At 40.5% G+C, this 13279-nt stretch overlaps 2 protein-coding genes across 5 annotated transcripts in view; one reads left to right on the top strand and one right to left on the bottom strand.

Moving 5' to 3' along the window:
* The window catches only part of RANBP17 (RAN binding protein 17), a 267568-nt gene that overhangs the window by 65729 nt on the left and 188560 nt on the right, over window positions 1-13279 (bottom strand). For all 4 annotated transcript variants that reach the window (XM_050962558.1, XM_050962559.1, XM_050962561.1 and 1 more), the window contains 2 exons: window positions 9209-9316; window positions 5278-5360 (listed from right to left, as the gene is read on the bottom strand). In XM_050962558.1, coding sequence (XP_050818515.1) covers window positions 5278-5360; window positions 9209-9316 — 191 coding nt within the window. The remainder of the gene's footprint in view (window positions 1-5277; window positions 5361-9208; window positions 9317-13279) is intronic.
* LOC127055633 (uncharacterized) overlaps window positions 1-13279 on the top strand; it is a 75348-nt gene that overhangs the window by 37338 nt on the left and 24731 nt on the right. The window lies entirely within an intron of this gene.

Here is a 13279-nt window from a genome sequence, read left to right as displayed (position 1 = left end):
CTTATCCCAGGTCAATTTGTACCTTAGAGCTCACACCAAAGACAATGCTTGTAGCCAATTCTATAGTAAACTAAGAATTTATTAACTAGGAAAAAAGAAATGAGATAGTTATTATAAGATTAAGCAAGCAAATTTATATACACAAATGACTTACAGTCTATGGTTTTAAAAGATGACACAGTTGTAGTAATCTGTCAGATATGAATGTCTTTTAGGGATCTCTGTTTCTGTTTCACAGCTCTGGCCCTGTGAGAGTCCAAACAGCAAACAGATGAAAAATTTTCTTGTCAGATTTTTTTTCTTTCTTCCAGTATTCAAATTGATGGAACAAACCCTTCAACACTAGCCTCTTCATAGGTTTGAAGGGCCAATTAACAAAAGTCTTTGTATTGTGGTGTCTCACAATGGCCCATTTAGTTTTGATAGCCTTCTTGGTGAGCAGGAGATGATTCCTCCTGAAAGGTTCACAGTTTCAGAGCAAACATTTTTTACAGTTATAAAGCAAACACTTAAATATTACTTCACAGCATATGATTAAGATATCATAAGTGAGATTAATGCATGCAGCAATTTACAAGTATTTCATAAAGTCTGAACACTAAACACATTGGTATACATAAAATGCCCATTTTAACTATGCTAACACACAGGTGAAAGACTGGATTCCAGCAGTGAATTTGTCAGTGCTTGGCTGAGGCCTAAAACCTTGGTGAGAGCTGGCACGTGGCTTGCCAGCCTGAGACCAACTTTCCCTGAATAAGAGGGTGGAAAGCTGAAATCCCAGCCAAATGAAATCTCAAGGAGCTAAGAGCCAGGTCCAAAGACTACAAATGTAACCAGTAGTCCAGAAATTCTGAATCTAGACTGACATAGGATGAATTCTCTTTGAGATCGCCCAAATCAAAAACCTCTTCCACTTAAGACCAATAGATGACTTTCTACTAATAAGCAGAACTTCTTTAACTGCTTCTGAGCACTGAGTTTTCTCCTCATCCAGCAATGCAACATCCTTGAGGAAAGGTGTAGACTGTTCAGCACTGGATGAAGAATGTGGCCATGATGCCGAGTTAACAAGACATGGAGAAGAGGGAGAGACTTGGGAGGTCAAACTGACAGTGCATGGTTGGAGAACCAACATTGTTTTGGCCATGCTGGGACAATCCGGATCAGCTTGGTATGGTCCAATCTGATTTTGAGGCTAACCTGAGGGATTAGAGGGATAGGGAGAAAAAGCATACTTCAGACTTGGACCCCAATTCAGAAGAAATGCGGTGAGTGATCTCAGACTGAACCCTGCTCGGGAACTGAACTGATGACATTTCCTTATGTCCTTTGTCATGAATAGGTCGATGAAAGGGAGGCCCCATTCTTCGAAGAGGTCCCTGAGCACTGTTTTTTAGCCACCGCTCGTAATTGTCCGAGAAGGTACTGCTGAGGTGCTTGGCTAGCTGATTCTGAGAACCTAGTAAGTGAGCTGCTACCAGCATGACATTTTCTTTGACACTTGTTGACACTGTATATCACAGTGGTATTGTTCGTGACTATGTGCACCGTTGTTCCCTGGATGTGATCCAGAAAGGCCTGGCACATGTTATATATTGCCTGAAGCTCCAGTACATTGATATGAGAAGATGCTTCCTGTTCTGTCCACAATCCCTGATGCACTCTACAGCCTATGGAAGAGGCAATGGTGATAAACATTCTTGTAGGCGTGGGTCAGACAAAGTGAATCCACTGACACACATTGTCCCGAATTGTTCACCACTGCAGGGAGTTCAGTATTTCCTGCGGTACTCACACAAGAACGTCTATTGAGTGGTAACTTGAATGCTGGACTAGTCTCAACAATTGCTGGAGAGTGCATGATGCAATTGGAGGCCCAGTCACAGACAATGAATTTTAAAGAATTAGGAGAAAGACCCTTGAACTTGTAGAGTCTGGTAGGGCCCAAATTAACTCGATTTTTTGGATAAGATTCAGTGCTGATTTCTTTTTGTTCAGGATCAGCCTTAGCAGATTGAAAAGATCCAACTTGAATGGGATGTGACTGAGGACTTGCTTCTCAGACTTTCCTCTTACTAGCCAGTTATCCAAGTATGGAAAGACATGAATTCCATTCCTCTTGAGATGGGCAGGCATCATCATCACGCATTTGATAAAGACACACGGAGCCAAGGACAGGCCAAAGCGGAGAACTGTGTATTGGCAATGATGATTGCCAACTAGGAATCTCAAGAACTTCCTGTGGCCCAGAAAGATCAACACATGAAAATAAGTGTGTTGGAGATCAAGAGCAGCAAACCAATTGCTACAATTCAGACCAGAAGGAATAGTAGCCAGAGCAACCATGCATAACTTGATATGTTTGATGTATCTGTAGAGATTGAGGAGATTGACGATAGGTCTCACTCCTCCCATGGACTTGCGGATTAGGAAATATCCGGAGTAGATGCCTCATCCAGCACATTGATGAGGGACCTCCTCTATAGCTCCCAGGGCACACAGAGAATGTGCTGAAAAGCAATTATTTGTGAGAGAGGTCCTTGAAAAGGGATGAGATTGGAGGGTTGGAGTGAGGAATAGATAGAAATTGTATGGCGTAACCCAAATGCAGTATCTTGGACCCATTTGTCCATGGCTATTATTTCCCAGCACTGTAGAAGTGGGCGAGCCTGTCCCCAAACTGAGGTGATGGGGTTAGGATGTTTACAACTGGTCTGCTGCTCCTGACATGCTAGTCAAATAGGCTCTCTGCCCTGTGATGGAGGGGGATGGAGTGGCTGAGTAAAACTAGACCCTGAAGACCTTCTCTTGTGAGATCTATTCCTTTCCTGGGGTAGCTTTGTCTTGGTTGGTAAGGTGTCTGTCTAAAATATCGCTGCGGAACAGTATTTCTGCTAATGTTGCCCAGTAAATTGGCATCTTTTTGAGGTTTGGGTATAAATTCCCGAAGATCGCATTTGTTGCACTCAACTGACAGAAGTCCCGCTCGTTTTATCTGAAAAGAGATATCAACCATTGAAAGAAAGGTTCTTTACACTCTGCAGTCCATCTGGAGATAATGATGAATTATGCAACCACAATGCTTTTCTCATCATGATTGCTGTAGCCACACCTCTGGAGGCTGTGTCATAAACAGATAGCTAAGGGTTAATGTCTCTTTCACCTGGAAAGGAGTAACCTGAAACACCTGACCAGAGGACCAATCAGGAAACAAGACTTTTTCAAATCTGGGTGGAGGGAAGTTTTGGGTGTGAGTTCTTTGTTCTTTGTCTTGTGTCTGTGCCCTCTCGGCTATGAGAGTGATTTTTCTATCTCCTGGCTTTCTAATCTTCTGTTTCCAAGTTGTAAGTACGAAGATAGTAAGACAATAGGTTTATATTGGTTTTTTTTGTATTTACATATGTGTAGTTGCTGGAATGTTTAAATTGTATTCTTTTTGGATAAGGCTGTTTATTCATTTTTTTCTTTTAAGCAAATGACCCTGTATTTGTCATCTTAATACAGAGAGACCATTTTTATGTCCTTTTCTTTCTTTTTATATAAAGCTTTCTTTTTAAGACCTGTTGGAGTTTTTCTTTAGTGGGGACTCCAGGGAATTGAGTCTGCAGCTCACCAGGGAATTGGCGGGAGGAAGAAGTCAGGGGAAAAATCTCTTTGTGTTAGATTTACTAGCCTGACTTTGCATACCCTCTGGGTGAGGAGGGAAGAGAGATTAGCCCTCTAGGTACTTGTGTTTTCCAGGACTGGAAACAGGGAGGGTGGAGTCCCTCTGTTTAGATTCACGGAGCTTGCCTCTGTATATCTCTCCAGGAACCCAGGGAGGGAACACCTGGAGGGGAGGAGAGGGAAGGGAAATGGTTTATTCCCCTTTGTTGTGAGACTCAAGGAATCTGAGTCTTGGGGTCCCCCAGGGAAGGTTTTGGGGAGACCACAGTGAGCTAGGCACTGTATAAATCCCTGGCTGGTGGCAGCATTATCAGGTCCAAGCTGGTAACTAAGCTTGGAGGTTTCCATGCTAACACCCATATTTTGGACGCTAAGGTCCAGATCTGGGAAAAATGTTATGACAGGCTGTGCCAGCTAAGTCTAGGGCCGACTGTAATGATGTCTTGGGCACCAGACTGTCCTCCGTTACAAATGCCTTGAAGTCCTCCCTAGAAGAATCATGCAATTGCTCCATGAATTTTGTCAGAGTCCCAATTTACAAAGTTATATCTTGAGAACAATGCCTGTTGATTTGCAGTTTCCATTTGTAGAGAGGGCAAATAAACTTTCCTGCCTATGAGAGCCAGCCTCTTTGTCTCTTTGTCCTTGAGAGTGGATTTGCTCTTCTCTTGACATGATTTCTCACTGGCTGCTGACTGGCACCATGGCTGCTCGAGTACCCATGAGGGACCTCTGACCCATTCCTTGGTATTGAGACAACATCAAAAGGCTGCCTCTGAGTTCTGCTGAGGAACACTGGTACTTTGAGGATCCAATGATGGCTGAGGGGCTGATCCCATCCTTGGTGCTGATGTACACCTCATGGCTTGCTCCATCAGGTGCTGCTTGAGCGTCAGATCTCTTGCTACCTGTGTCCTTTTCTTGAAAGACTTAGGGATAGAGCACCTGTACTTAATGTGCCCCTCTCCCAGGCACAACAAACACTGCATATGGGGATCACTATTTGGAATAGCCCCTTCTCCCTCCTGCCCATGATGGGCAAGGTTTAAATCCCGGGGAAGGCATTCCACCAGGAAACAGCAGCTAACTAACCTAAGGTACTACTAAAAAACCACTAGCTAATCATTTAGAAGAAATTTTCAATAATTGAGAGAAACAAGGGGCAGTGTGAAGAAAAACTACCCAGAGCACTCCAACTCTAGCTGCGGGCAGTGAGAAGGAACTGAGGGGGGCTGGGGCAGTGCCATTGTTATAGAGCCAGAGGAGGGGCTATGAGGCAAAGGGAACAAGCACTGCCTCTACTGGTACTGCTAAGCAAATTTCTCTGGCTTTGGTGATCTGGGAGTACACACACTGAGTGGAATGCATGTGTGCAAGAAACAAATGATGTAAGTAGTGCACTCCACGGTCTATGAGTGTAATTGAGCTCCTAAGGTATGTATCAGACAAGGAGTACAGGGTAATGTGCTGATATTGGCCATAACACTTCATACTCTTGTTAACTGTTCACAAATACATCAAGGCTCAAGGGAATGAAAGTAATAGGGCTTTTACCTCACAAAACAGTCAAAGAATTATACTGCAAAGAAAACATTAACAGATACCTACCATAAGTGCAAATCATTTTACTAGCCTCTCTGAAGAGAAGAATTCCATTAGGAGATGATACATCAAAATTTAAACGTTGTGACCTAAAAAATAACAGCAAAAATATTCACATTGTCATAGTGGGAAAAAATCAGCAACATGCTCATTCCTAAAAGCAAACAAAAACTAGTAGTAATGCATCAGAAAAGGATCTGGAGGTTAGAGTGGATCACAAATTGAACATGAGTCAAGAATGTGATGCAGTTAGGAAAAGGCTAATATCATTCTTAGTGGTATTAACAAGAATGTTGTATGTAAGACACAGGAGGTAACGTTTTACTAGGTGCTGTTGAGGCTTCAATTGGAGTAGTGTGTCCAACTCTGGGTGCGACACCTTATGAGACATGTGGATAAGTTGTAGAGAATTCTGAGGAGAGCAACAATAATGACAACAGGTTTAGGAAACCGGACCTATGAGGAAAGGTTAAAAAATCTGGGTTTGATCAATCTTGAGAAAAAGAAAACTTAAGGGGAGACTGGGTAACAGTCTTCAAATATGTTAAAGGATGTTCTGAAGAGGACATTGATCTATTCTCCATGTCCACTGGAGGTAGGACAAGAAGTAATGGGCTTAATCTGTGGCAAGGGAGATTTAGGTTAGATATTAGGAAAAACTTTCTAACTCTAAGGGTAGTTAAGCGGTGGAACAGGCTTCTAAGCAAGGTTGGGGAGTCCCCAACAGGTTGGATAAACACCGGTCAAGGATGGTCTAGATTTACTTGGTCCTGTCTCAGCACAGAGGGCTGGACTTGATGACTTCTCAAGAGGGCTGGACTTGATGACTTCTCAAGATTTCTACCAGCCCTACATTTCTATGATTCTAATAATAATAAGCTTTTGCAGTTCAGAGGAATGCTACAAATTCTTCCTAATACAAACAATTAATTTATACTCTTACCTTAACTACTATATCCCAATAGCTTATTTCATCATTAATTCCCACTACAAATTCAATTATATAAATGCATCCTCTCCATGGTGGGGTAATGTGCACTTACGGGGGTGTGATTTCTAAAGCGCACAAATGTGCTGTGCATTAATTGGTCCATGTAGACCCTTGTTAGTGCGCACTAAAGTGTTAAAGCACACTCGGGAGCCTTTACTGCACACCAGCAGGATCTACATGGACCAATTAATGCTAAACATGTAAGTGTGCTTTTGACTGTAAGTGGGCATTACCCCATCTTGCAGAGAAGCCCAAATGTAAGCCAGATGCAAGAGTGCAGTTCATAACGAGCATATACACATGCTTATGCATATACTTAGACCTGAAAGAGATCACATCATAGACAAGTCTCACCTCTACTTGTGCTGGTATACCATCTCCATAGGCCAGAAAAAGCTACTGTGTACTCAATATGGATATAACCACTGGAGGGCAAGCAAAGTTTTCATCAATGCCCTCCACTGGGAGAATCCCAGGAGAAAGGCAGCTTTAAGGTACAAATTTCAAAAGCCCCTAAGTGATTTTGAAGACTAAGCCCCATTTTCAGAAGTGACTTAGCACTAAGGTTTCTAAGTCTAATTGCAAGCCAACAAGACCCTATAAATCACTTATGAAAATGAGACTAGGGTCTTGTGATCTACTTCACTTTGAAACAAGAGTAGATCAAAGAGAACTAGGAACTTTCAGTGCATGGTAGCAGAGTCCACATGGACTGCCAGTGGATGTCAGGTTACTGTAATGTAGATTTACACCACAGTTTGACATGCACTAACGGTTCATCTACACAGCCTTAGGCTCCTAAGTCACTTATGCAAATTTTACTCTTAATCTCTATTGGGAACTGCATAGGAGCCCTGCCACTGAATGCACTGAATCAGAGCATCCCTTGGCTGCCCTAGTTGTGTGCCAGCAGGGGTTCTTGTAGGACCCCTAACGCAAAGGAAGTTGTGGGTACCTTGCTTTGCTGCAATCCACATTTTTCTGCCAGGATCCTTATTTACAGGGTCCATTTGGTGCAAATTTCGGGGTAAATCTAGCTGCTTATACCCTAATTTATGAGAAGAAAACATATGTACACTGCACAAAACATTTGTGTATTCTACAAGCACAAAAATGACGGCTGACTAGCAGTGGCAAAAAACCAAAACCAAACACATCTCAAAATCACAGCAGCATAATGAACATACTGATACTCCACAACATATTTTAATCCTGTAATAGTGTACTGTCTAATGCATTTTAACCTGTAAAAGCTAAGGCAGCACACAAAGAAGAAATCCATCCCAAGTGATGTTCTCTTAAGCAAACAATGCAGATTTTCTAAATTCCAGTAGATGGAGGAATAGCAAGAATATGGAAAGTAGTTTGAAAAGCTGTCCCTCGCATGAGATTTATGTTCTAGCATCACTTTGCTTTTGTTTAGTTTTATTGGTGTTTTTATAAGTTCTTTCTTTACTACCTTATTTCTGAAGCACTGTTAAACAGTCTATAGAATATGGTGTAACAGGTATCAGAGATTAAACTTTTAAAAGTACTTTATTACACTCTTACCATGATAAAAAGAGGAAATTAACCTACACAAACAATAGGTAATGTCACAGCAAGCCAATCCACAAATGCAAAACACACTGAGAACTGACCTGGAAGGTCTGTGCTGATATTCAGGGCTTAAACTCCAGTGATACGCACTAATTTTCTTGGGGGCAGAGTTGAATTTTGTAGAGCCAGTGGTCCAGTACTCAGTTAAGCAATTTTTGTTTTGTTTTAAACAGTTTTTAATCTGTTTTCTTTTAAAGATGAACTTGCAAGTGAAAAACAGAAACTGAGGAAAGCACAGATTTCCCTGATGAAAGCCTCATCTATACAGGTCATGGGGGTCTCCAGCAGAGAATCATTCTAATCCCCCTGCTCCCTTTCATTTTCCCCTTCCAATGTCTCTTGTCCCTTTGGGCAATCCTCTTACCATCCGCAAATTCCATGACGGTATCACAAAATGCTCTGGTTCTGTGGCATTACAAATAACAGAAGACTCACTTAGGGTATGTCTACACTGCAATTCAAAACCTGCAGCTGGCTTGGGCTAAGGGGCTGTTTAATTGTGGTGTAGACATTTGGGCTCGAGCTGAAGACTGGGCTCTAGCGCACCTCCAACGTGGGAGGGTCTCAGAGCTTGGGCTACAGTGGAATGTCTACACTGCAATTAAACAGCCCGAGACCCATGAGCCCCAGTCAGCTGGCACAGACCAGCCACGGATTCTTAACTGCAGTGTAGACATAGCCTGAAATACATGCAATCCAAGGTATTTACATCAGATCAGATAATCATTCTGGGATCTCTTCCATGAGCCAGCAAGTGCCAAGAGGATTTCATAGACGGGAAAAAGTTATATAAAAGTTGGTTAGAAATACTGTTGTCCTAGAGGCCTTTCTTCCCCAGTCTGAATAAGTGAAGCATTCAGCATACAAATGTACGTGGAAATTGTATTTTCTTTGGAGGGGAACTCAAAAAGTAAGTTATAAATGTTTAAAACCACAAAGCACATTTAGTGTTACTTAGAGGTTGCAGGGAACACAAGACTGAAATTAGACAATGAACTATTTTCAGTGATCTCCATTAAAAAGTCAACATTTAACTATGGTTACCACATCGATGCATCTGAGTTATTTCAGTCTATTTTGAATAGTAAATACATGCAGTGTCACAGATTATCCTATGTTGCATCATTAAGAGTTGACTTTTTAATGGTTACCATTGTAGCAAATTTAAGCAAGAACACTGGTGGAGCTGTGGTCTCTCTAGTTCTTGTTCCATAGCACAGTCCAAAAAGACATTAGAGAGAAAGTTAAGAAAGTCAGGACACCTCCATAAATGGGCATGATATAAAAATGTAGACAGAACAAAGTAAGTGCCACTTATTGTTTACCCAGCTCTCACATGCTTGTTACCTGTTTTGCAGAAGCTCTGCCATAAGCTTCAAGATAGGAGTTGTACATGCTGCTTCACGATACCACAGCTCAATAGCTCTTTGTAGAATGGGAAGGTATGATGTGTATCTTTCATAAAATGAGTTAAAGAATGTAAATGCCAAAAATTAATATTTTTCAGATTAACTTTAGTTCAACGCCACTATGGTAAGTTGGTGAGGCAGGTACAGAACTATGCCAGTTTACCCTAGATGAGGCTCTGGACCCATACATCCAAGTTTGTCAGTGCCTGGAAGAATAAATCCCTTGGAAATAAAAAAAATTAAGTACAAAATAGGTAAGCTATTGAATAAATCATATTTGGAATATATATACAACTGGCATAATTCCAGGCAAAGGAAAGAGTTTTGTGTGCATATAGAAAATTAATTTCTGGGCTCTGTCCAATTTCCAGCAGGCAATGCATTCATAAACTCCCTGCACCCACCATAACTGGTATTAACTGGTACCGTGGCTGGCAGTCTCTACAGGAAGCCAAGGACCAAATAGGCAACAGAGTCTGAACTATTTTCTCAGCCACAGAGGTGAAGGGAACAACCTTTCCTGTATGTTTGTTAGACTTAACACAGGTCAGTTGGATCAGGAAAGCCGGTGAAAGTTTGTATTATATTTGTGCTGGAAAGATTTCCTATTGTCTTTTCTGGAGCGGCCTTGGGGGTCTTTTATCTGCTGGGGATTTGGGAAGAGGTTTTGTTTTATTTTTTAAATGACAATATTTACCCCAAAAGACATTTCACTTTAAATGGGGGAAAAATTAATCAAGCCCTGCTTTGAGTTGATAGGGCCCTTCTGGTGGAGACTAATGTCATCATAGGTGGCATTGCTGATGAATGATACTGTTGTCTCTGAGAAGGAAAGCATTCTGGCTAATTCTGTCTGTTTGTCCTAGTACTCTAGAGAGTTTTTGCTGCCATCTGCCTGAGGCTCTAGAGGCATACGCAGTATACAGCAGAACAGCCTGATATCTGAAACACTCTTTGAAGAGTGTCCCATTCTAGGAGGTCTTTTCTTTTTATCAGACTTAACATGGTTGCATCTACCATCAAGATTTCTGTAAAAAAATGACTGGGATTCAAATCTGACAGCCACCTTGTGTACATAAGTAACAAAACATGGTCAAATACCCTCTGGGGCATACACAATCATTGCCATATCTTCGGCTACTTTCATAAATCTGTCAACATCATCTTCGTTTTATTGGAAATGCTTCCCAACCACACCACTCTCACCCAGACACTGGCTAACGCATTTAAAATGCACCAGCTGACTGGGAGGGATAGACATGTAAAGTTGGGTGGTATTTGAATACAAGAGGCACCCTAATTCACGCTTCCTCATTGCCACTCCCAATGGCCTCATATATGCTGACAGGGCCAATATGGAACCCTACAGAACCCCAGATAAGAGTGCCCTTGGATAAAAGTAATTGCTCAATGCTACTCAGTGTGCGCTCTCTGTCAGAGGGCAAGGCCATAGAACAGGAGTTCTCAAATGCATGCCAGAGTATGCAGAATGCCAACCCCTCCCATTAATGCTCACACTGCAGCCCTGTGACAACTACATCAATAGTTTACATGGAAAAGTAACATTAGAAAAATATTCAATGTGTTTCTACTGGTCTTTTAATATAATTTAGCAACAGAAAATGGGGTGGTGAGAGAGTGCTATGTGCCCAAGCTGTCTCTGGGGGCTTTTGGGAGCATCAGTGGAGGGAGCAGCTTTTAATCAGAGTTTCTGAAATGTGCTGAACAGTTTGCTTTTGACTTTAAACCATATTCAGCACCAGTTTGACTGTACTTACTGCTGAAACCTGTTATAAACACAAGCCACTTTTGTTAGTGCATTCAAAGCTGCAGCTGAGCACTTGTGAAATCTTTGAATTCTTCTAAAACGGTATCAGCCAGCATGCTGGAGACAGACACAACTGGGCATTCTGAGCTGGCAACTCCATTATATAAACGGGGATGTCAGAACTCAAAAGTTCAAGTGTTACATCTACATCCACAGGCAGAAACCAGATTTTACAAAACTTGGGCTCAAGAAAAATATTTCCATGATTTATTATTTTTAAAAATTCCAGTGAAAACAGTTTTGACTTGTTTTTAAACACCCATCTGCAGTGTTAACATGCTCAATCATTGGGGAATCCTGCTAATTCTCGAAGCAAAACTGACTAACTGATTTTCGTTGTACAAAGTGAGTGAAATGCAAACAGCGAAGGATCTTTGGGGCAGGGACCGTGTTTTTGGTCTGGATTTGTACGGCACCTAGCTCAATGGGATCTTGGTCCAAGACTAGAGCTCCTAAGTGCTACAGTCAGACAAATAAATAATAACGGCAATTTAAAACAAAATCAGCTTTAGTATGCTAATGTACACAAGCGACCATCATCATAGAATCTATCCATGCAAGGGACGCTAAGGGGCTCGCTATGACAGGATTGGATGCAGAGGAAAGGCTGGTTGCTTAAAGGAAAACCTTATACTGCCTCTGCCCCTGTGGATATAGGGCTGAAATATCTAGAATTGATTGTCCAGCTCTTCTAAATCAGCACTTAACTTATACACTAATTGGAAAAACATATGACAATTTAATACTTTTAAAAAACTATAATGATTTTAAACGGGAAACATTATTGCTTATATAAAAATGTGAATATTTTTCTTGACTAATCCTCTGCATACAGTCTTATAAAATGTCTCATGCCTGTGCATCTGGAATTATTTTTTTAAGGATACAGGAGATGAATCTTTAGATATTTATTAGAAGAGTGATTTAAAACCAGAAGTATATTGGTAATTTAAAACAAAATGTTCCACACCTACTTGTAAGTTCATATAAAGAAGGGGCACATTTGCAAATAAACATCAATATAAGAAAGGGAACTGTCTGAATGACTAGTAGAGAGGAAACTCCAAACACAGATCACCATCTTTTTTATATACTAGTGTTATTTTAGCTTTGCTGACTAAAACCCTGAGTCAGCCTAATAAAGTAATTTAAGTCTGGCAAGACATTTTCTTACTACAAACTTACTTATTTCACAGGCATTAAAGTTCATTAAATAATTGATGTCAATTAAAAGAAAGAGTTAAAAAATGTACCAAGGGGGTACCCAACTAGTTTTAAAAAATACTGATTGAGAGTAACAAAATATCTGTGTACAACCCTGATCCTGCACCAACTCCCCACGGACAGATCGGGGACCTTAAAGTTCAGCTTGCTATCACTTTAGAGTAATATAGGTAATACACTCACATTTTACAAACATCATCTTGAAGTCAATAGCAAAACAAAATATTTTATCAGTGGGATAATCTCCATCAATAAAAATGGATTCTGATTTTACTCCAAACAGGACATGCTTTTATAGAAGGTTTCACCTGCATGTTTAGGCCTGCCCGACAAATTACACAAACCACATTTCTGAATATAAAAGGCATATAAACTTTCAGAAGCTGTAATACTGGAATCATCATTGACAACTTGACATATCTATATTTCAGGAAGAATAAATGACTTTCATATCCAGGATATTTATTTATTTATTTTTGTATCATCTACTTATTCATCTTTCATTAATGGAATTCTCTGAGAAGTTCCCGAAAGTTACCACTGGAAAATACTTAAAAATATTTAGAAATATTTTAATAAAGCCTTTTGAGAGATTGAATAATACAACTTTTAAACAAATTTTACTATTATTATAAATATTTGCTCTTCATCCCTTGCCCAGAGGAAAACAATAAATCTTGTCTCAACTGAATGAACACCATTTATCATATTCATTTTCCTGTCAATACAATTATGAAAAGCCTTTGGCCTTTTTCCAAGGAGCCTGATTTGCTACAGAAACTCAATTAGTATAAGCAAGCCTGCTACAAAACAACCCTATTTGGCAATCTAACACAGCTTTCAGCATACTGACAATTCACCTCCAAACCATGACCCTAATATCAGCATAATCTATGGTAAAATATAGGACACAACAGTTTCCAGATCAAAAACAAAACCAAGAGACTTAAAATAATT

This window comes from Gopherus flavomarginatus, chromosome 7, assembly GCF_025201925.1.
Source record: "Gopherus flavomarginatus isolate rGopFla2 chromosome 7, rGopFla2.mat.asm, whole genome shotgun sequence".
NCBI lineage: Eukaryota > Metazoa > Chordata > Testudines > Testudinidae > Gopherus > Gopherus flavomarginatus.
The sequence above is the reverse complement of the archived record's forward strand: the minus strand, read 5'-3'. Positions and strand labels throughout refer to the sequence as shown.